Source organism: Scheffersomyces spartinae (assembly GCF_019049425.1).
Source record: "Scheffersomyces spartinae strain ARV_011 chromosome Unknown scaffold_20, whole genome shotgun sequence".
Lineage (NCBI taxonomy): Eukaryota > Fungi > Ascomycota > Pichiomycetes > Serinales > Debaryomycetaceae > Lizanozyma > Lizanozyma spartinae.
In genome coordinates this window covers 202,640-226,158 of record NW_025065067.1, presented here as the reverse complement: position 1 = coordinate 226,158, position 23,519 = coordinate 202,640, and the positions used below count along the sequence as shown (strand labels likewise).

Here is a 23,519-nt window from a genome sequence, read left to right as displayed (position 1 = left end):
AAAGTTCTTTTCAGAATGCAGTTTATCACCAAAAGAATGTTCAGCTCAAGTATGAAAGTAGGCACTAAATCTCCAAGACATTTGGTTAGTATGATGGAATTATCCAACGAAGAACTCTACTCACTTGTTAGCAAGGCTGAAAAATTCAAGAGCATTGTCAAGAGTAATAATGTTAAAGAACAACAAGCATTGCACAACAATTTGTTAGGTAAATTGGTTGCTATGTTATTCACCAAAAGATCTACCAGAACCAGAATCTCAACTGAAGGTGCAGCATCCTTCTTCGGGGCCCAACCAATGTTCTTAGGTAAGGATGACATTCAATTGGGTGTTAATGAATCGATGTACGATACTACCAAAGTTATAAGCTCAATGACATCATGTATCTTTGCTAGGGTTGATTCTCATAGCCAAATTCAAGAATTATGTCAACATTCCAGTGTTCCTATTATAAATTCATTGTGTGATTTGTATCATCCATTGCAAGCTATAACTGATATTTTAAGTATTAAAGAAACTTTTGGTAGAACAAAGGGTTTGAAGTTAGCATGGATTGGTGATGCCAATAATGTTATTAATGATTTATCAATTGCCTCTTTAAGATCGGGAATGTCTGTTTCGATTTCAATTCCTAAAGATATACAGTTTGATTCCAAAATTGCAACCGAAGCTGAAAAGTTGGCCACAGAACAAGGAGTTACTTTTGAAATTGTTAATGATCCATTGGTTGCATTAAAAGATGCTAATGTGATTGTAACTGATACTTGGATATCTATGGGTCAAGAACTGGAAAAAGTAGCAAAATTAAAGCAATTTGCTGGTTACCAAATTACTCAAGATATGCTCAAGCAAGGTCAAGTTGCTTCTAATTGGAAGTTTATGCATTGCTTACCAAGACATGCTGAAGAAGTTGCTGATGATGTTTTCTACAGTGATCAATCCATTGTGTTTGAAGAAGCTGAAAATCGTTTATATGCTGCTATGGCTGCCATTGATGGGTTTGTCATTAATAAGGGTGACTTATTAAAGTAATAACATACTAACTTTGATATATTGCAGTTTATTTATCAGTGTTCGAACACCATTACACCCTATCATTTCCTATATGTGTGGGGGTACCTGATTGGGTAGTTGAATGCGAATCCGCTAGTGTAATATCATATGTCCTGCACGTACGTAGATTGTTCCCAATTAGGTCGAATGCGACAAGTCCTCAAATAATATATAAATATGCGGAGATTATTCCAATTAATTGTGGACAATATCATCAATACTACTTTTATACATATAATTACTATTATGACTACTACAGTATTTGTTTCCGGGGCCACTGGGTTCATTGCTCAACACATCATCAAGTTGTTACTTGAAAAGGGCTACCATGTGGTTGGTACTGTTAGATCTACTGAAAAGGGAGACTCTTTGAAGGCCTCCTTAAACAGTGACAACTTTAGTTACGAGATTGTACCAGATATTGGAGTTGAAGGAGCATTTGACGAGGCATTAAAGAAACATCCAGAAGTCACTGTATTCTTACATACTGCATCCCCATTCCATTTCAAGACCACTGACCCTGAAAAGGATTTGTTGTTACCTGCTATTAATGGTACTAAGAATGCCTTGAGCTCAATTAAGAAATATGGTCCTCAAATCACCAATGTGGTTGTGACTTCATCTTATGCTGCTATTTCAACTGCTGAAATGGAAAATGATCCTTCTCATACTAATAATGAAGATTCTTGGAATACAGTTAGTTGGGAACAAGCCATTTCTAATCCAGTTCATGGTTATAGAGGCTCCAAGACTTTTGCTGAAAAGGCAGCAAGAGATTTCGTTGAACAAGAAAAGCCTAACTATGTTTTGGCTACCATTAACCCTTCATTCGTATTTGGACCTCAAGCTTTCTCCAGTCAAGTTGGTGATGTTTTGAATACTTCATCTGAAATTATTAATAATTTATTGAAATTGGGGCCAGATGGAACCATTCCTCCAACTGTAGGAGGATTCGTTGATGTTAGAGACGTCGCTCTTGCTCATTTGGTTGCATTTGAAAAGCCAGAAGCTAAGAATTCCAGATTATTATTGAACTCTCAAAGATTCAATAGTCAATCTATTCTTGATGTTTTGAATAAGAGTTTCCCTCAAATTAGAGGTAAAATCCCCGTGGGAATTCCTGGTTCTGCTCCAGAAGCTTTAGCTAAAATGTGTAAAATCGAAAACGAAAGAACAAGAGCATTGATTGGTCAACCATTGATTGAATTAGAACAATCTGTTGTTGATTCCGTGCAACAAATTCTTGACACCAAGCCAGATCTCTTTGCTTAACTTATATTAATACACTATATACACTCTGGATCGTACTGCATACGCGCTAAAGATTTTTTCAACTGATGAGCATCAAATAGTCAAGACTTGACTGCTACAACTACCACTAGTCAGTACTGTAATTATGCCTTCCAATGCACTTTCCAGTGTGAAGGAACAATCGCTACAAAAGCTTAGTCATTATGGTCCTGTTACCAGCTTGAAAATCTTCAAGTCATCGCTCATTCTTGCAGGCTACGGTCCTATTTTGAAGGTGTATAGTGTGGATAAGGCTAGCAATACCACTAAACTCATCTTTCAGAAACAAGTATTTGGTAGAAACAAGATCCACAGCATTGCTGTTTCTGATGAGGGGAAGATATTGGTGTGTGGAGGAAGATCATTTGCTGTTTTAAAAGTAGATGAAGAGCATTGCAAACTTCAAGTTGGATCTGAAAGAGCTATCAATGAATGGATTGTTAGTTGTGCTTTCCTTAATGAAACAACAGCTTTGATATTGAATTCCCATAACACCGTTTACAAAATAGACGTTTCTCAATGGGATACTGAAGATCAGCATTTCAGTTTATTGGAGGAAGTCCATTGTAATGAGAAGTCTATCTTATACAGTGGGTCAATTCGTATCCTAGGTAACGGTGATGTCTACGTGGCAGCAGGTACAGTCATGAATGGTGTTATTATATGGAATTATCACACCAAGCAGATCTTACATAATTTAACTGATCATGAAGGGTCTATCTTTGGGGTTAAAATTGATCGTAATGGTAAATATGTTGTATCTTGTTCTGATGATAGATCTATAAAGCTCTATGACCTTGAAACTGCTCAATTATTGGCTACTGGTTGGGGACATGGTTCTAGAATCTGGAACCTTGATTTCTTCCTTCAAATGGATGCTGATGTTAAGATTATGTCTGCTGGAGAAGATTGTACTTTACGTTTCTGGCAATATAACCAACAAGAAAGTTCATTGGATCAATTAGAACTGATAGAAAATGCACATTTGGGTAAGCATATTTGGTCTAGTGACATTGATGATGAGACATTGGGGCTATGTGTGAGTGGAGGTGCAGACGGTAAAATAAGAGTCCATGATTTACAAAATAGAGGTACTCTTTTGTCTTATTCCTTAGTTGAAATAAGCAAGCAAACCGGTTTAACATTCCAAAAAAACGAAATCATTAAACAGTATTGTGAACTTGAAGTTCAGACATTATTTCTCACATCTCATGGTCAATTTTTTGCTATGAAAGCTAATGATAGTTCATTCGTTAAAGTTACCATCCCTGAGACACTTTCAAAAGAATTCAACAACTTTGGTATAATGCATGGCTTTAAGCAGTCGAACTCAGCAATAGTTTGTACCCGGACTGGTGCACTTTTAAAGATCGCTTTTGCTGATGAACAAGAACCTTCCTTTGAGTGGATAATAGAATCATCATCTCCCAATAAAGTGACAAACTTCTTGTCATATAAGGGAGAAACTTCAACGTATATGTTTACTGATTGTCCTAATCCTCAAATACCATTCACATTCCATATCTTGGACCACAGATTGAAGATACAGAAGACACTCACTTTAGCACAGCCCGAACGAACATTCACCAGTACCTTTATGCACATTGATGAGACCAATAACTGGCTCTTTCTTGGATCAAGACACGCAACCATTGCCATTTATGATTTGAACTCAAACTCCAACGCTAATATATCATTGCAAGTCTCTGCAGTATTCAGGAAAATGTGCCCTGGAGACACCATTACCTCGATATCTTTCATAGAAGGCAATCATAATGAAGCCACATTGTTGGTAACGGTTAGAGATGGAATCTATATGTATGTGAAGTTCTCACGAGTAGAGGATCAAGAAGAATTTAAGTTCACCATACTTCAGGAGAACAAACTTTCAAAAGGATTTCTTGAAGGTGCAATGATCAAAGATGGATCATTGATAGTGTATGGATTTAAATCGTCACACTTTTATATTTGGAACGAAACCAAGCAAGTGGAAATCACCAATGAACTCTGTGGAGGAGCTCATAGGAAATGGGAACTAATTACCTATGATGAAGAAGCAGATATTGATTATAAATTCATTTATATCAACAAATCTTCTCTTTTCTTTAAGACTTTCAAAGGACGGTTTACCGATGCAAACTATGGAATAATCAATGAAGGTACCCACGGAAGAGAAATAAGAGATATTGCTATCTCCCCTGTTGCTTATGATGATGGTAATCGACTCCTTTTGACAGCTTCTGAAGACACAACAGTCCGATTATCAAGTGTGGATACTAACGGGATCATCACAACTTATTGGTGTATGAATAATCATGTTTCAGGAATGCAAAAAATAGCATTCATTAATGAAGAATACGCTGGTTCAACAGCGGCTAATGAGGAGTTTATTATTTGGAAGTTAAGCAAGCTACAAGCTTCGAAAGTTCCAGTTATTACTGAATTTGCTAGGCTTCCTCCTTCATCAGATATTCCTGATTTGCGTATCATGGATTTTACTACTATTGAAAGTACTGAAGGGGATATTATTGTTGCTGCAGTATATTCCGACTCCTCAATTAAACTCTGGTATCTTAATACTAACACAGCACAGTTTGTACCCTTAGTGGAGGATCGGTATACCACATGTTGTATATTGAATGTCAATTTCATAAAGGTTAAGGGCCAAGTTTTATTGGTAACTGGTACAACGGATGGTAACGTTACTATATGGGATGCACTGGAGTGTTTCCTATCCACCACTGATAATACCGTAACCAAACTTGGACCTATGTTGGTTAAACAGCAACTACACCAATCTGGTGTCAAGGCACTTGCAATTCAGTACAACGACAACGATATCCATATCTTTACTGGGGGTGACGATAATGCATTAGTGGTATCCAAGTTGATCCTCTCGTCCAATGAAGTTATACTTGAACCTATTTCCTTTGTTGAATCAGCTGCATCCTCCACGATCACTTCGATCTCCTTGGTATCAACCAATAAGATCTTTGTGACATCTGTTGACCAGATCATTAGACTTTGGACTTTCAATGGTGAAGACTTGGAGTGTGACGCTGCTACATACACTACGGTTTCCGATACCGGATGCTCTGATGCCTTCAGCGGTACCACCAATGGAACAAGTTTATTATTTGTAGGGGGTGCTGGGTTGAGTGTGTGGAAATGAATAGTATGTAATATTAATCTTGTTCCTGTATTTGGCGATAAGACCTAAGCCAGAGTGGAAAATAAAGGTAGTGTCCTTACACTACGTTAGTCTGTTGTCATAAGCAGTGATCTACTCACCCATTAAGTTCACTAACAACAGTAGCTTTGAACAATGACTGAAAGTGCTTCTGGCCATAATGATAACTATAAGCTTATGTATGAGGAATATGAAAGAGGACCGAGGAAGATAGCTGAGTTATGTTACGCAGCCCGAGTGGGTGATGTTACTAAGGCAATCCAATTGGTTGAAATTTCGGGAGTTAACATCAACGATACAGACGAATGGGATAATTCACCGTTGTTTCTTGCATCCTTGTGTGGTCATTATGACATGGTGGAGTATCTTTTAAGTTCTGGAGCTGCTTATGATAAGAATTCATTTGAAGGTGCAAGATGTGTTTTGGCAGCACTAACTCCTAGAATCAAGAGTCTTCTTATAAATTCATCACTTTCCAAAAAGTTTGATGATCTGGAACCATTTACAAGTCATATTTATGGGATTTATAGTTCTTCTAAACCTTTATTTTATGGTGATGTTATATTGCAAATCCACTCCAACCATTGGAAACAAGAATTTGCACTTCATTGGTTCATCATACAAACTAGACTTGGGTTTTTAGTTAATTTGGCAACCACGAATAACAGTAGTTTGTTGATTATTCAAGATGCAGAGGGATTGGAGAGTGTATCGTGGAAAGCTTTAATCAACTATGCATATTTAAGAGTAGAAGATACCCAAAGAGAAGAGTTTGAGCTGATACTACGGTTTGCTCAACTACATCATTTAGATGACTTGATTAGAGATGTCAAGGTATTTGGTGATATTAGAGAACGACAAGTCTACGGCAAACTAAAGGGGAAGATCACGTCCAAAATGATCAAGAATGGTATACTGGATTTCACCCACTTTTTTCATTCTCATATAATTGTGAATAAGTTAAGTGTACCATGTAGTGGGACATTTGAAGCACAAAATGAAGAGAATAATGGATTTGAAGACCTTGAAATGTTTTTATCCCCAGATTGTCGGCTAAAACTTATTCAATGTTCGTCTCGTCCAGATATGATAGTTGGAGTATATGATGATGGTACAGATAGGATATGTTACTACCCAGTACATCAATCTATGCTTGCTCGATCACCATATTTAGAGACCATGTTTGGTTCAGAGTTGTTCACTGCCAAATATGAGTCCAAACCCATCAAGACCAATGACCTTGGAACAGCTACAATTGTTGATAGATATAATCTACAATCAAAACATGTACCAGTGGTTAACTTTTCTTTTGGGGCAGGGAATGCTAAGATTGCCGAAATTATACTTGAATTTCTTTATACCTGTTCAGCGGAGATAGCTTTGAATGTTGCAGCCGATATCATATTTATAGCCGAAGAGATTTTCCTTGATAAGTTGAAGGCTTTGGCCTCTGCGGCCATAGTTAATCAGTTGAACACTATGACGTTTGAAGAAATACAATCTTGTGATTTGGTATTCAAGTATTCAATCTATGATTTGATTAGAGTGTCTTGGGTCACAAAATGCGACAAATTAGAACAAGCTATTACTCAGGTTATTGCTTTAAAGTTGGATGATTTCGTTATGCAGAAGAATCAATTGAAGAAAATTATCATTGAATCGTCAAAAAGAATAGACAATAGAGAAGAAACTGATACCATTGAATTTGTTGATGATTTACGATACTATTTAACCAAAGCATATTTGGAAGATGATCCTATTAAATATGAAACTTACAGTACTTTTGTTGATGAGATGTTAATGGAATTGGACTTCAAAGAAGCCAGAGTTGATACATAGACATTAACAATAATAAAACACTACTAGAATTATCCGTACGTACAACTCCAAACCCGACAACTAATATCGACAATGCGCGTGACACTACAACGAAGAAGGTGATGTCGTGTCTGTACCAGTATATCTCGATTATCAATGACGTTAAGGGCATGTATAACTTTATATAAAGTGTTACCCGGCATCACGTACGCTTATCGTTATACTTAAAGTTAAAATTCTATTACGTGGATTGACGCTTACTAATATTGACAGTATTACTGTTTTCAACAATACTATTAATTATCTATGGATAACACGGATAATAGCAATAATACTTCGGCCAATCAAACGGCAAACTCCGGTGGCGATACACCTTCGTCAATAAACCAACAGAACATAACGCCATCAGGTGAACAACAACCAACAAGAAATGGTAATAATGATACTGGTAATGGTGCCCTTCGAGGTTATTCCAGAGCTCGGGAAATGTATCATGATTGGATCTCCAGTAACCGTGAGGCTGTAGGTCCAAGTAGTATTGTGGTTAATGAAGATCATAGCGGAGATAGTTATAATATTTTGAGTCGGATATTGGGCGGATTGAATGATAACCTTAATAATAGTAATACCAATAATAATAATAATAATAATGAAGCTCAGTCGGTACCTGATAGTGCTGATGATTCGAATCTGACATCTCCTGCGCTGACTTTATTAGGAACAGAACAAGCATCCAGACCAGGGAATGCGACTGAACGAGATTCTGCCTCTGGGACCACCACTGGATCTTCTGTCCCTGATTCTGCTACTGATTCTGCTCCAGCTAGTGGTAACACAGGTGATAGTAACAGTGACCCTTCATCATCATTTTCTCCTTCAACTGGGGCTGCTGTTGAGGGCTCCTCGACTTCCTCGTCATCAACTTCCAACCCTACTGATGCTACTGCTATGGATAATGAGAATGATGGACAAATTATCATCACTGTCAACTATGCATTTTCAGATGAAAACAACCCTGCTAACCCTAACAGAACGGGATCTTTGGTCATGACTATCCCTAATGTTGCATCAAATAGAACTCCTGGAGTTATTGACGAATTAATATTATTAGCAACCCAGTTGGCATATTCATCTATTGTTGATGGTATGAAAGTCCATAAAGGGATTACAGTGGAGAAGTTCAATTCCTTTGCCGTTCGGGATTCTGGCACATTGCTTGACAAAAACTGTTCTATTTGTTTTGAAGAGTTCCAAGGTTTGAGTCTTAATGATAATATCAAAAAGAGATCTCGTGAAGACTTATTAGACACTGTCAAGAGAAGGAAACAAGATTCACCAGCACCCACAGAAACTCCTTCCAATGACGTTACATCTTCATCAACTTCTGCATCAACTTCAACTTCAACTTCAACTTCTGCATCTACATCGTCCTCTTCAAGCTCAAGAGGTAATAATAATAATCAGCAGCCTCAATATCTTGCTGAAGTGACGACTAATTTCCTTCATGTCCCCATAGAGATACCATGTGGACATGTTTTTGGAAAATCGTGTTTATGTGAATGGTTTAAAGAACATTCATCTTGTCCCTTGTGTCGTTCCTCAGTGACTGCAACGGATAAGATGGATCCTAGTAATAATAATGAACTGGACACCACTGGGAATAATACCCAAGAGAATCCAGATAATCAAACAGGTGCCAACATCCAAGATGAATCAAATTCTACCACTACAGCCACTAATGATTCTTCTACAAATACTACTGTTGCTCCTGCTAATGATCGACCACGAATGCAAACGTTTACTATTTTTAGTACAAGCACTCCTACATCAATATTTCCTCGGTTCCCCAGAAGACCGAACCAATTTGGAGCTGCTCCGAATCCTAGAGAGGTGGTGATTCCAAATAGTACTTCTACTACCACTACTCCACGAGAAAGGGGCAATGATACTGAAAGTTTTATATCAAGTTTATTGTCACTTTTCAGAAGACCACAAACAGCAAGCCCTGAGCCTCTTTTCCCCACGACCATTGGAAGTAGAAGAACAGCAAATGGAATAGAGACAACGCATGATGAAGGAGTTCATGAGCTTACTAATTTAAGAAGTTTGATTAATGGAGAAACAAGTCAAACTAACGATACCCCAAATGATGGTGATGATAACAACGAAACCAATAACCAAGAAAATGCTGATCATAACGAAGCCAATAACAATGATGAAACCACGGACACGGCATGAGATTTAGAATTGATTTAGTTCTTTATTAGAGTATTATTATGTTGATAGACTGAAAACCTATTAAACATAGTAGATAAGGTATGAGTATATGTACATACATGAGATTATTGGAAAAATGTAGCCAATTTAGCCTTTTGTTTCTGTTTCTTTAAATCCAAAGAAGTCTCGGCTCTTTCAAGGTCCCTTTTGATACCCTCATCTTGAGGGAGAAACCCATGAGCTTGTTTCAATGATGATAAGGCATTTTCCAACTTTCTTTGTTCCAATAGGGCCACGCCACGTCTGTAATAAGCTTTAGCCAACTCTTGGTTTGTTAATTTAATACCTTCGAGTTCCAATAGCCAATCAGAGTACTGGATTACTTGTGGGTAATGTTTCAACTGAAGTTCTACCAAAGAAAGGTTTAGGTATGTTTTCTTCTTCAAGTCAACGAAACCTTTGTATACTTGAGGTTCTTGATCTTCATCTGGGATAAACTCCGCAATGTATCGAAGACATTTTTTATATTTCATAGCAGCAGATGACCTTTCACCTTTTTTATAGAGTAACGTACCGCTTTCCTTTATTATTTCACTTGCCTTGAGAGTTTCTATGGGTTTTTCAGCATCAAAGTTTCCTTCATCATCACCAGGATATTCTTCATAGATATCTCCGCCTATAGGATCGTAGCTGGCATTATAGATGGGGATTGGGTCCGATGCAGCATTCCATAAGCCGGAATCAGCAATGGTAATGATTTGCTCTTGTATTGGTACGTCATCAGAATTAGTAGTAACTCTTTCCATGGTTCTAACCACTGATTTCCCATGGATTACCTTCCCGAAAATAGTATATTTACCCGATAAGTGAGGTTGAGGGTAGGTGCTGATAAAGAACTGACATCCATTGGAATTAGGGTTACCGTCATTGGCCATTGCAAGTTTGAAAGGTCTGTCGAATGGTTCAGTGGTATTTTCAACATTGAAATGAGGTTCATCTTCAAAAGATGATTCGTTGAACTTGCCTGCCACGGGGTTTGGATAAGGTCCTCCCTCATCACCGTCAAATCTGGCGTTCCTTATATCCCCAGCTTGTACTACAAAGTTTTTGATGACCCTATGGAAATAAACACCATTATATTGATGGGAGTTGATCAAAGTGAGGAAGTTGGTCACTGCTTTGGGTGCCAAATCATTGTATAGTTGTAGGACGATTCTTCCTATCTTTTCGGTACCAATAGTGATATCCAAGAACACGGTAGGGTTAGAAGCCATGGTGATATGGGATAAGGTGGCTGTAAGGTGTTGATATGGTGATGCTCTACTGTGATGCTATACTGTGATGCTATACAGTGATGCTATACAGTGATGATCTAAGATGACGATCTAAGACTAGAGTAGTGTACAATACAAGCACTCCATTTACAAAATGAAAAGTACGAGTATTGCCCTAAGAATTGTCCCAATTACATTATATGCCCCACTCCCATGCTTCGAACGTCTATTCGAAGAGTAGCGACAATCTCTAAAGAAGCTCAAGTATTCAATGCGGCCGAGAACTTGAGTAAGCTTTTGGAAACAGGAGATCGTTCTTCTTATATCCTTGCACAGTACATTCCTCAACCTGCGAAACATACATTTCTTGCTATCCGAGCATTCAATTTAGAGATCAATAAGATCAACGATGGAGGGAATAATGCCAACTCAGTGTCTTCTAAAGCCGCTTCACTGTTATCGTCATCCTTGGGGTTCTCCACTGTGGACATGAAGTTTAAGTTCTGGAGTGATATGTTGGGGAGAATCTTTAGTGATCCTAATTCACCAAAGAATGATAACTTGGGAGAACCAATTGCTATTTTGTTGAGAGAAGGGTTAAGGGACGATTTGAATTTGGATATTAGTTATTTCCATCAGTTTCTCCAAACCAGAAGACATTTCCTACAAACAAAGCAATTCCAAAGTGTTGATGATATTTGCTCCTATGGCGAAGGAACTTATTCGCAATTGAATTACTTGGTCCAAGGGCTTTTGCTCTCACCACTGATATCTCCCTCGGTGATCAACTTATTGGAATGTTCACCTAATTTGCAGAATCTAATCACCGATATTGCGGCTCATATCGGTCAAGCCACGGCCATTGGTTCAATGATATTAGGGGTACCATATTATTCCAAGCTTAGAAATCAAATCACTTTACCCATTGAGTTGATGACCCAGTTTGATATTTCCCAAGAACAACTTTTACGATTAACCCAAGGTCATATCACTGACAAGCAAGCTCAAAAGCAAATACAAGATCAACTTAAAAATGTGGTTTATGAAACTGCTACAAAAGCCAATGATCACTTGTTAACTGCCAGAATGAAGTTTGATAACGTTAGACAAGAAATCAATACCATAATTAAGGAGAATCCTAATGATCACTTGATACAAAAACAATATAAAAACTGGAAAAAGGGGGTCCCTGATGTGATATTTACTCCCTTTATGTCTGCAATCCCAACTACTTTATATCTACAAGCACTTGAAAGAAATGACTTTGATCTTTTCCATCCCAAGTTGCAACAGAAGGAATGGAGACTTCCTTATTATTCGTTCAAGGATTACTACTTTAGGAAGTTTTAATACATAGCTGTACATAACACAATGTATATAGTAACAGTATATAGGACATACGATTTTGTAGTAACAGTGTATAGGACATGCGATTATATATTCATGGTATATACTTCTATGTACTGGATACTCTACACGACGTCGTGCGCAACCCAATACTTATCGTTTTCGATAAAGTTTCGAACACGATCAATACTTAAGCTTGTTGTTGTAAGATCTGTTAGTATAGCCGTAGAGATATTGGCTCGTATAATTTGGCTGGCGGCAGCAAGACTTTTACTATTTGTGTGTTGCGATGTTAGCAAATCATCAACCTGCCAAATCGCCCACTCCAGGACCTTTAGTGAGGCCCTTTGCCAACTTGATGAGTTCAACCAGTAATACACCAGGTGCGGAATCCATAGGGAGAGGAGTGGCAGTTGATCCGATCACTTTGGTTATCAACGAGTGTATGGCAATGGCGGCTGCCATGAGGAAAATGAGTAGATGGTCTCAATCTGGTGTAGCTGCCATATTAGGCACGGGTGATATTTTCGGGACTGGTGAAGAAGATACTATTAATACTTTGGCATCTAATTTAAGTAATAATAGGAAAACTGTTGATGATAATCCATTATCTTCTAGTTTCTTACAATTAAGGACCATTTTAACTGAAGCTAAGGATGTATATGAGATCGATAGTTTAACCATGTTACAACCCTTCCTATTGGTTGTAAAATCAGCTTCTACTTCAGGTTATATCACTTCTATGGCTTTGAATGCAATTTCCAAATTCATAGATTATGAAATCATTTCATTTAAATCTAAGAATCTTCAACAAACATTAATTCAAATCATCACTTCCTTAACTCATTGTCGATTTGAAGCTGCTGATCAAGATTCAGATGATGCAGTTTTATTGAAAGTTTTAAGATTGTTGGAAGATATTGTTAAAAGTCCCTTCTCAAACTTACTTCCTAATGAAACTGTGTCTGAGGTGATTCAAACTTGTCTTTCATTGGCTTGTAATAAGAAAAGAAGTGAAGTATTACGAAGAGCTGCAGAAATGGGTATGTCCTCAATAACTTTCCGTATCTTCAATCAATTGAAATATATTGAGCCTGAAAAAATAACAGATGAAGAATTACCAACAGATTTTCCCAATACCCAATTACCTGCGGATATTATTGGTGGAACTGAAGGAGGAGCCGAAACTCCAGTAACTAATGAAAAACAAGAATCTGTTAAAGATGAATTTCCAGTTAGCCAAATGAAACCCGAACCTGAACCTGAACATGGTCAAGAGCAAAAGGATTATCAACACCCACAAATAGAGTCAAAATATACAGAGGAACCATTTGGCATCACCTGTTTGGTTGAATTCATGAGTATTTTAGTATCCATGATAAGTCCATCTAATCAATATCAACATATGGAAAGTACTCGTGTGTTTGCCTTAACCCTTGTTAATACATCTCTTGAGGTAGCAGGGACAGAAGTACCAAATCATCCATCATTAATGAATATAGTTTCTGGGCCAATTGCTAAACATGTGCTTCAAATAATGACAACTACTGAATCTCCAGCATTATTAAAGGCGTCCCTTCAGTTATTTTCAACTATTGCTATTGTTTTAGGAAGACAATTGAAATCCCAAATTGAATTGTCATTGACCCTTTTGTACCAATCCATTTTACCAGAGAAGAAGGCAAATGACAAGCTTACTGATAGAAATAATATAACCACTAGAACCTCACTTACTAAAGAAATGCTTATTGAGTCTTTCTCCTTAATGTGGACAAGAACTCCAGTCTTTTTCACCCATTTATTTATTGATTATGATTGTGATTTCGAACGGACAGATTTATCGACAAGAACACTTGAGTTTTTGTGTGCTCTTGCATTACCAGAGTCTGCTGCTACTTCAACCGATAATGTTCCTCCAATTTGTTTAGAGGGAATCTTGTCATTTATTGGAGGAATAAATGACCGAATCAAAAATGTTAATGCTGACGTTAATTCTATCCCATTGCATCAATTAATCATTGATCGCCAACAAAAGACTTCATTTATTAGATGTACGGAGATTCTCAATGATAAGCCCAAGGAAGGTATAATTGCACTTCAAGAACTGGGTTTTATAAAGGACAAAGATGATATTCATGAAGTAGCAGAATTCTTCTTCACCAAATCAGGGAGATTGAATAAGAAAGTACTTGGTGAATTCTTGGCGAAACCAGCTAATAAACCAATATTACAAGAGTTTATTGGTTTGTTTGATTTCTCCAATTTACGTGTGGATGAAGCAATTAGAGTTCTATTAAAAAGTTTTAGGTTACCTGGAGAAGCCCAACAAATTGAAAGAGTGGTTGAATTGTTTGCTGGAAGATACGTTGAATGTATTGATACAACAAATGAATCTGAAGACTCAATTGCTCCGGATCGTGATTCTGTTTTTGTTTTATCATTTTCCATTATTATGTTGAACACTGACTTGCATAATCCTCAAGTTAAGAAACCCATGCAATTTAGTGATTACAAGAACAATGTAAGAGGATGTTATAATGGTAAGGATTTCCCAGATTGGTACTTAACCAAGATCTATAATGGTATTAAGGACAGAGAAATTATTATGCCCGAAGAACATCACGGAACAGATAAATGGTTTGATGATGCATGGCATAATCTTATTTCAAGTCGAAAGACAACTTATGATGCTCTTGACTTTGATTTACCTCAAATCTGTCAATTTGACAAGGTATTGTTTAGTTCAACTGTTGACAAATTAATTGATACTATCTTTGACGTGTACCGATCTGCATCTGATGATCATGTGATCACCAGTTTAATGTCAACTGTTGATAAGTGCGTGAACATTTGCTTATTTTATAACTTGGAGGAAGCTACTGATAAAATTATTTACAATTTGGTTGAGTTGACCTCTTTAAGTGGAGAAGTTAGAAGAATCGCCACAAATGATGATCTTCGAGAAGATATTCCTGTAACTCAAATTAGGATTGACAAGAAGGAAGAAGTCATTACTGTGAGTAACATGTCTGTGCTGTTTGGAAGAGATTTTAAAGGGCAATTATCGGCAGTTGTTTTATTCCGATTATTGAAGAAGAATAAATGCAAGGTGAGCCCAGCATGGGACAAAGTTTTGGCCATTATTTTACGACTTTTTGAAAGTTGTTTGATCAACCCCAATATTTTCACTGAGTTCCAAAAGAAACTCATTCTTGAACCACTCCCCAATGTTAAACCTCGTTATATTATCAACAGATCTAAACCATTGAATAATACAGGAATATTGTCAACATTTTCATCCTTTTTAAGAGGTTATTCTGATGAACCACCAGAACCAACAGAACAAGAAATTGAATCTACCTTATCAACAATTGATTGCATAAACTCCATCAACATTTCAAGCATTTTCGAATCAATTTCTAAGTCGAAACCTGATTTACGAGCATTTATTGAACTTTCATTGCAAGCTATTCCTACTCCGTCATCGGAGAACAAGCGAGTATTTGAACCAGAAGTGTTATTCTTGTTTGAAATACTTGTTTGCTTTTCATTACTCCTTGATGATAAAAGTGTTACCAGAAAAGTTAATGATGCTATTAAATTGGATTGGGATATAAATAAAAAGGGTAAGTTGAGATTGGTTGTCTATAAGTTTTTATTGGCAAGACAAACCGAAACTGAAGATTTATTGGATACACTTAAGTTTTTAACTGAAACATTTGATAAGGACTCATTACAGAAATACGGGGAACCAGCATTTCTGCCATTGATTTCACTTGTTGATGATGATAGTTGGTGCTGTGAACAATTACTTAACAATGAACAATATTGGAATTCATGGAGGATGTTTGCACCTGGTCAGCAATTCACCAAAAGAATCTTACAACTTTTAGAAGATTTGATTAAAGGACCACGGAAATTTATTAATCCTAATAATTATATTTCAGTTTTGGGACTATTAGATGAAATTTCTTCACTTAGTTCCTTCGTGGCTCGCTATGAACAAGAGGATCCCGAAGAAAAGAAGAAGAGAACTGAAGAACAAATTGGAGTTTTCAAGGAATTGGTGGAAATGGGTAAGATTTCCATCTCATTAACTGCCGAATTACCCAATACGATTAATCCAACTGAATTTAAGGATGGCATAGAACCATATGCTCATATTCAAGCATTGGCTCATCAATGTTTCAATCCATGTCGTGAGATCCGTGCATTTGCTCTTTCGGTGTTACAGGCTAAGGTTATTAACATTGATGATGAAAAAGATTATTTAACACCATTAGGAATATTTGACAATGGGTTACTTCCATTATTGGCCGAGTTATCTAAGCCAGAAGTTCTTTCAACTGACCCAAGTGGGTTCCCAATGACTCAAAGTGAAGCTTCTTCACTCGTGAGTAAAGCATTCTTGCAACACATAACTCAAATGCCCGTTAATGACGTTCATAGCATCTGGGCCAGGATCTTAGATGGTTTCCTTGCCTTTACTAAAGTAGAGCAGTCGTCCAAGGTACAAGAGGTTCAAGCTGAAGTATTGAAGAATATGATTTTAGTTTTACAAAGTCATAAATACTTGGAACAAGGTACACCTATTTGGACTGAATCTTGGCAAAAAGTTGCCGTCATTGCACCTTTGCTTAAAGGGGAGTTTGATATTGAAAGTGGTGTAACTCAGAACGAGGAGAAATCAGTTCCAATAGCAGAAGCTGTATAATAGGTATAGTCTTAATATAGTATGGTTGAGTTTTCAATCGTCGTGTGTGGTTCAACTCATCGCGAACATGCGAAAAATTAAAAAGCTATAGCTCAGGAGCACACTCTTTATCTTCTCGTTTACTACTCATCTTCTCTCTTCATATTACAATGGTGAATACTCAAACATATACGGAAAGAGCATCGTCGCATCCATCTGCTGTAGCTCAACGGTTACTCAAGCTTATGGATGAGAAGAAGTCCAATTTGTGTGCTTCTGTTGATGTCAAAACCACTAGCGAATTGTTAGCATTGATTGAAAAGTTAGGTCCATACATTTGTTTAGTCAAGACTCACATAGATATCATAGATGACTTTACATATGAAGGAACAGTTGTTCCCTTACTTGCATTGGCCAAAAAACATAACTTTATGATCTTTGAAGACCGGAAGTTTGCTGATATTGGCAACACCGTCAAGTCACAATATTCTGGTGGAGTGTACAAGATTGCTCAATGGGCAGACATTACCAATGCCCATGGTATTACGGGAGCAGGGATAGTCAAGGGGTTGAAAGAAGCAGCCTTGGAGACCACTAGTGAGCCTAGAGGATTATTGATGTTGGCTGAGTTATCATCTAAGGGATCATTAGCATATGGTGAGTACACTGACAAGACCATTGATATAGCCAAAACTGATAAGGAGTTTGTTATTGGGTTTATAGCGCAACGTAGTGTTGAATTTGAAGGGTTTGACTGGCTCGTTATGACTCCCGGTGTTGGTTTAGATGACAAGGGTGATGCCTTGGGTCAACAATATAGAACTGTGGATGAAGTTGTTCTGACTGGGACAGACATCATCATTGTGGGTAGAGGATTATTTGGTAAAGGCAGAGATCCTCAGGTTGAAGGTCAAAGATATAGAGATGCTGGCTGGAATGCTTATTTGAAGAAAACTGGTAGAATCTAAGTATATATAAAATAAATAAATACTAACTATGTACAATTAACTTTGAAGTAATTCATCTTCATCTATAATTCGAGCTCTTAACATTTCAAATACAAGTAATCCAACAGATATGGCTGGGATCGTAGTGATAGTGTTTCTTAAAAATCCTTTATACGCAAATTGACCCCATGTTTGTCTACTTTTTCTTTTCATCTTTAGTATTTGTTGATAAGTTTCCTTATAAGAATTATAGTAAACTTTAATGAAAGGTTTACGACGTTGATAATTTCTCGAAGCATTATAAATATCCAAAGTTTCTAATCGAGCCAAATGGATATTTTGAGCTTTAGATATGGGGTATTGGATTGCCAATAAAGAAACAGCAGCAGAGGCACCAGCCAATAAAACAAAAGCAGATTTTAAAATTTTTGTCAGTCTTTTATGTTCCATAATAATTTTCTTCTCTTCATCAGGTGAATAACGAATAGGTTTCAGAAACCAACTTAACCAATTTCTTTTGAATTTTCTCATGGAAACAATGATTCCATACGTCATATTATACATTTTAGTTTTTATGGTTTCAAAAGTACTGAAATAAAATGCAAAACCAAGACTTTCTTTAACAAATGAAAAAAGATAACCTGCAAATACTCCAGATACACCAATTTCTTTTAATTTTTTTAAACCATAAACCCAAAGATTTTGATGCAGACCATTAATTACTTCTGAAACAGAAGATCTGGTGAATATAGCATCCACTGGTGCAGCTATAAACGATTGGATTGCTCCAGCAACAAACCCACCTTTCCAAGAATTCCAATAAGTTGGACTTTCACTACCAGTTATCCCTAAATAAGTTGAATATAATACCATACCTGAGATCGAATTGGCAATAAATGGTGGTAGGATTTGATCAGGTATTAATTTCCAACCTTCTTTATTAATTACTTTGATAAGCATTGCTAATGTTGAATGTGTTCGAATCTTATAGGGTTTATCTTTTAAATTATCGTATTGTTCTGCTCTTGCTCTTATAACTGCAAAATAATCAAATCTTGAAGGTCGGAATAGTTTGGCTGGAGCCCGTAACATTATACTTTGAAGCTGATACACAACAGCTCGAACACCTGCTGTGGAAAGAGTCACGGTACTCGCCTTTATACCTGAGGATGATGACGGCAAATGTTCCTGAATCGGAGTGTCATCCAGTGTTATAGCACTCATATTAAGCAATTCATTAGACAAGTGTCAGGGGAAGGAATATAATGGAGAATAAGAACGAATGAATAAATTAATAAGGGAAACCTAAACCTAAACCAAACCAAAGTTAACAACTTAGTAGCAAAACACAACGACTACTATTAATTTTTGTGTAAGTGTATATTGAGTTAACTTTAAGGGTAATGGTATATTTTACTAGTGAATCAAAATTGGATTCTATACCTCACAGCACTGTGAGTTACCAAATATTTAAGGTTCACGTGAATGTTCACGTGACTTTGGCATTGAAAGGAGAATGTGGAGAAGTGAGGAGGAGACCGTACAAAAGTAATATAGAGTATTGCGTATGAGAGGGGTACATGTTGAAATTTTACTGAAAGTGAAGAACAAGTTTAAGAAAAATACGACATAGAAAACGATTAAACAAATTAAATAAAAAAAATTAACCTAAATTTTATTCGTATTTCATGTCAATCCTCCAACTTTGCAGATTTCAAATTAAAAGGGAAAATCCCTATCGATAAAAGTGAGAATCTAGTACTTTATATAAGATGGATACGAGATTCATGTTATTTTTTACATATAATCACATATTCCTACATCCCCACTGGATAAGAGATCATTCATTTATAATTTTTACACACACTATCTCAATACACCCCCTTTGAGTCAAAGGGAGAACATTTTAGGAGCAATTAATATGGTGGTGGTTGTTAGAATTTAGAGTTTGTGCTTTTGACTTTGAGTTTTGTGCATTGTGAATATCCTCTTACGGCTCTAAACGACAATACAGGAGATTGTTCGCTGTTTTAGGATCACCTTCAAGAGCATACCGATGATGGATGTCTGTGGAACAACTGAAAATTAAGGAACTTAGCTTAAACGATATATATATATATATATATGTATCTTTGTATCTTTGTATCTATGTATGTATCCATATGTGTATTTAGATTTTTTCAGGCTGTCTTTTTGATTCGTATATGGGTTTGGAATATACATGATGGTAGATGTTGAAATGAGTGATAAGGAGTATTCGTATTCTCTGGATAAAGGATTTCCACATAATCAAATAAATACTTCCTACAATTATACATCCACATCTGCACCTTCTACATTTTCTTCAGGATCTACACCTTCGGGATCTAAACCTTCTACATCTACACCTTCTACAGCCTCTTGTCCAACTTCTCCCAGTCGTCGTGCTCACTGTCATGCTCGTAGATACGAAAAACTTCGGTACCATTCTCAGATGAAAAAGACTTTGGGTGTACCTCAAAAGGGAGGTCGTCTGGATATTGTTACCAAAGGGTTAGGGCCTAGAAGAAATCAGAGACGGTTTGTATATAATGCAACTGTATGTCGCTTTGGAGGTTCCATGATGAGATGTTATCAAACGAACTTTGCAATGGCAATAGCACCAAGTCGTCTCCCTCGATGCTTTGATATACCTAGTGAGGGTGTAAGAGAGATATCTTCAGACGCCGAATCTGACGATGAGATATCTTCACTACTCTCAAATCTATCCGTGGAGAATCAACAACCGCAACAACAGGTAGAGCTGGCTCTACTTGATACGTCATCCACCCAGTCATAGAGTATATGGCAGTTACTGACTCTATATATATATACTTAAGTCTAATAGTATGTGCAGTGAGGTGGCATTGTAGGTGCAATCTGTGTGCGGAAAAACCTGTTACCATACAAAATTAATGAAATTTAATTACTGTGAATGTATTATCTTGCTTTGACCATTGGAACAATGTCGCAATGGGAACTACTGAATTCATTCATAGTTACGATGATAGAATCCTTAGAATCCAACAAGAGCAGATGGCTAATACAGAAAAGTTAAGTGAAGACGAATACACAATCGAGCCTCAAGATGAGCTATTGATTCACAACTATAATACTCTTCCAGATAATTGTAAAAAGTTCTGGAAGAAGCGATATAAATTGTTTTCTAAATTCAATGAAGGGATATATATGAGTTCAGATATGTGGTTTTCTGTTACCCCTGAAGCTGTGGCACTGTTCACAGCTCGATTGATTCGTGAAATGTTACCAGAGGCTGAATTTATTCTTGACGTTTGTTGTGGAGCTGGAGGGAATGCCATTCAATTAGCTACTGAATTCCCCCATGTGGTAGCTATAGATATCAGTCAGAATAACATCATTAGTACTATTCATAATGCAGAGGTTTACGGCATTAGAGATCATATTTGGTGTATTGAAGGAGATTGGATTCAAATGTCCAAATCTCCAAATTGGCTTAACCAAAGTATCCCCCATCGAAAAGAAAGTATTCACCATCCCTTTGATTTCGTCTTTAGTTCTCCACCTTGGGGAGGCAACAATTATCTGAGAGATACTTATGATTTGAATATGTTGCAGCCATTACCATTGAAACCTCTTATACAACTGCTCAGTCAATATTCTACAAACTTTGGAATGTTTCTACCTCGACTGCTGAACACAGATCAATTGAGTGAAGTTACCAAACAACTTTTTGGTTCTGAGGCTAAATGTAGAGTGGTGTATCCATATGAAGGTGATTATATCAGCGGAATCCTTGCATTTTGGGGACCTGATGTAACCAAGACACACATAGACTATGAGCTGTTTGTTGATCCTGAATACCTAATCCTTAACTCTACCCTGTTCAGTGTTGCATAGAAGAAAGGCTCCAACGACATTATAGGTGGCTTAGTGGGGTTCATATATATTGTGCCAAGCACGACCTTGTCGTCTTGAGAGAGACAAAAAAGTGATGATGAGAGTCCTCCAATATAAACAATCAACGAGACATTTTTTAACGACATTCGCCAGAACCGTGATTTACACAAGCGTGGTTCCAAACAAAAGGTTTAACAGGCCAACCAAAATATTACGTACAATAGTTTACTAATGGATAGTGAGTTGAAGTTGGAGCAGAGCATGGCAGCTGCTGTTGCCCAAGCAGCTACGCTTGTGGGCCATGAGGATGTTGAGGAAGGTGAAGATTCAGATATTGGAGATGATGAGCCAAGTGGTAGTGAATTGGACACTGCACCTACTTCTGTAGCTGGAGGAGGTGATAGATCGCATGATGGAAATGGGGTGGAATTGGATCAAGGTGTCAATGGTACGCTTGATAATGAAGTATCTAAGGTAGTTGGTGATGTAGAATCCTCTGACATTTCCAAACCAAATCAACAACCGGCACAACTGCAACAAGTTCAATCACAATCTCATCAAGTTGAAGTTGATGATATTGGGGAAATAGAATTAAATGAATTACCTGAACCATTTGCAGGTAAGCTTAAAGAGTATATTCAAAAAGCAGAAATGGAAAGGTTTCTGGCATTAACTGGTGAATTGGCATATTTAAGGGGTTATTTGGAAATTGTTCACCATAAAATTGATAAGTTCACAACTCTTTTACTGGATATTGCATCTGATGTTAAAAATCAAGATTTGGCTCACAGTTTACAAGCAATTGCACAAGATTTAAGTGCTTACCCAAAAGAAACAGATAATGAGGGTTCAAATTCCAAGAAACAACTTCTGCAACAACAACAGCAACAGCAACAGCAACAACATCTCCATCACCACCATCATCTACCTGTATCCCTTGATAGCAATATGGACCCTGCTTTACACAATGTTGCAGTTGCTGCGGTCGCACAAGCTGCTGCTCAGGAACAACAACTGGATGATTCCATGACCCATTCTCATCATCATCCTCATCATCAAGAGGAGCATACACAAAATCCTCACCAGATTCCAGGAGGGTTGTCAACCGATTCAGCGGCTGCTGCAGCACTTAAAAGACTTCAAAGACCACTGAATGACTCCCGTAAAAGAAAAAAGAGAAATGATGAAGGCAATAATGTTGATGTGGATGACGTTGATGAAGATGATGAAGATGACGCGGATCGTAGTGGACGGCTTGGGGCCCGAAAACCCAAGTTTAATGTGGAATTTCTTCACAATCCAATGAGTATTAAAGAAATATACGATGAATTCACAAAGGGTTTTAGAGGTCAAATTCCATTATGTGAAATGGATGATAAGTATGGGAAACATAATTGGCGAGGAGATTCTCGATCTAAAGAATCTAAAAGGTTTCAAAGAAGAAAGAAGTTATGTGATGCTATTCACCGAGGAATGGAAAAATATGGTAAACTGGCCGATGAGGTCATTTCTTACATTGAAACATTCCGGGATAATAAGTCATTGACATGGATTATGAATGGCAACCTACCACAGGATTTACTCACTTGAGAAGAAGAGAAGAAATGAAACAAAATAACAAACTTCTTTAGAGTTCTTTCTAAAGTCAATGGTTGCTTCCTATTTGTGTCTGATCTGCTTCTAGGTATGATTTACCAATAAGTTTTCATGTCGTGGAGTAGTTGTATTATAGTCCTTCCTATATAATGTAATAATTTATACTAAATGTAATATAATAATAATAGTAATAATGT

The 23,519-nt window shown here is 37.1% G+C and overlaps 12 protein-coding genes across 12 annotated transcripts; 10 read left to right on the top strand and 2 right to left on the bottom strand.

Annotated features, from left to right (window-relative positions):
• Positions 1 to 15: 15 nt before the first annotated feature.
• On the top strand, positions 16 to 1,032 carry ARG3 (ornithine carbamoyltransferase; the record flags this gene model as incomplete). Its single annotated transcript, XM_043193256.1, has 2 exons — positions 16 to 20; positions 51 to 1,032. 2 exons carry the CDS (start codon positions 16 to 18, stop codon positions 1,030 to 1,032), a joined length of 987 nt encoding a protein of 328 aa, XP_043047682.1.
• A 267-nt stretch (positions 1,033 to 1,299) lies between these two features.
• Positions 1,300 to 2,325, top strand: GRE2_3 (SDR family oxidoreductase; the record flags this gene model as incomplete). Its single annotated transcript, XM_043193255.1, has 1 exon — positions 1,300 to 2,325. One exon carries the CDS (start codon positions 1,300 to 1,302, stop codon positions 2,323 to 2,325), a length of 1,026 nt encoding a protein of 341 aa, XP_043047681.1.
• Positions 2,326 to 2,449: 124 nt separating this feature from the next.
• On the top strand, positions 2,450 to 5,515 carry KQ657_002494 (uncharacterized protein; the record flags this gene model as incomplete). Its single annotated transcript, XM_043193254.1, has 1 exon — positions 2,450 to 5,515. One exon carries the CDS (start codon positions 2,450 to 2,452, stop codon positions 5,513 to 5,515), a length of 3,066 nt encoding a protein of 1,021 aa, XP_043047680.1.
• A 153-nt stretch (positions 5,516 to 5,668) lies between these two features.
• Positions 5,669 to 7,372, top strand: KQ657_002493 (uncharacterized protein; the record flags this gene model as incomplete). Its single annotated transcript, XM_043193253.1, has 1 exon — positions 5,669 to 7,372. The coding sequence occupies one exon, from the start codon at positions 5,669 to 5,671 to the stop codon at positions 7,370 to 7,372; it is 1,704 nt and encodes a 567-aa protein (XP_043047679.1).
• Positions 7,373 to 7,657: 285 nt separating this feature from the next.
• On the top strand, positions 7,658 to 9,589 carry SAN1 (Ubiquitin-protein ligase; the record flags this gene model as incomplete). The annotated part of the gene is made up of 1 exon (XM_043193252.1): positions 7,658 to 9,589. One exon carries the CDS (start codon positions 7,658 to 7,660, stop codon positions 9,587 to 9,589), a length of 1,932 nt encoding a protein of 643 aa, XP_043047678.1.
• A 104-nt stretch (positions 9,590 to 9,693) lies between these two features.
• Positions 9,694 to 10,842, bottom strand: KQ657_002491 (peptidylprolyl isomerase; the record flags this gene model as incomplete). The annotated part of the gene is made up of 1 exon (XM_043193251.1): positions 9,694 to 10,842. One exon carries the CDS (start codon positions 10,840 to 10,842, stop codon positions 9,694 to 9,696), a length of 1,149 nt encoding a protein of 382 aa, XP_043047677.1.
• Positions 10,843 to 11,055: 213 nt separating this feature from the next.
• KQ657_002490 (uncharacterized protein) lies at positions 11,056 to 12,192 on the top strand (the record flags this gene model as incomplete). Its single annotated transcript, XM_043193250.1, has 1 exon — positions 11,056 to 12,192. The coding sequence occupies one exon, from the start codon at positions 11,056 to 11,058 to the stop codon at positions 12,190 to 12,192; it is 1,137 nt and encodes a 378-aa protein (XP_043047676.1).
• Positions 12,193 to 12,478: 286 nt separating this feature from the next.
• GEA2 (Arf family guanine nucleotide exchange factor) lies at positions 12,479 to 16,903 on the top strand (the record flags this gene model as incomplete). The annotated part of the gene is made up of 1 exon (XM_043193249.1): positions 12,479 to 16,903. One exon carries the CDS (start codon positions 12,479 to 12,481, stop codon positions 16,901 to 16,903), a length of 4,425 nt encoding a protein of 1,474 aa, XP_043047675.1.
• A 149-nt stretch (positions 16,904 to 17,052) lies between these two features.
• URA3 (orotidine-5'-phosphate decarboxylase) lies at positions 17,053 to 17,850 on the top strand (the record flags this gene model as incomplete). Its single annotated transcript, XM_043193248.1, has 1 exon — positions 17,053 to 17,850. The coding sequence occupies one exon, from the start codon at positions 17,053 to 17,055 to the stop codon at positions 17,848 to 17,850; it is 798 nt and encodes a 265-aa protein (XP_043047674.1).
• Positions 17,851 to 17,886: 36 nt separating this feature from the next.
• On the bottom strand, positions 17,887 to 19,053 carry KQ657_002487 (uncharacterized protein; the record flags this gene model as incomplete). The annotated part of the gene is made up of 2 exons (XM_043193247.1): positions 17,887 to 18,992; positions 19,050 to 19,053. The coding sequence occupies 2 exons, from the start codon at positions 19,051 to 19,053 to the stop codon at positions 17,887 to 17,889; spliced, it is 1,110 nt and encodes a 369-aa protein (XP_043047673.1).
• A 1,767-nt stretch (positions 19,054 to 20,820) lies between these two features.
• On the top strand, positions 20,821 to 21,726 carry KQ657_002486 (RNA methyltransferase; the record flags this gene model as incomplete). The annotated part of the gene is made up of 1 exon (XM_043193246.1): positions 20,821 to 21,726. The coding sequence occupies one exon, from the start codon at positions 20,821 to 20,823 to the stop codon at positions 21,724 to 21,726; it is 906 nt and encodes a 301-aa protein (XP_043047672.1).
• A 231-nt stretch (positions 21,727 to 21,957) lies between these two features.
• KQ657_002485 (uncharacterized protein) lies at positions 21,958 to 23,316 on the top strand (the record flags this gene model as incomplete). Its single annotated transcript, XM_043193245.1, has 1 exon — positions 21,958 to 23,316. The coding sequence occupies one exon, from the start codon at positions 21,958 to 21,960 to the stop codon at positions 23,314 to 23,316; it is 1,359 nt and encodes a 452-aa protein (XP_043047671.1).
• Positions 23,317 to 23,519: the final 203 nt, after the last annotated feature.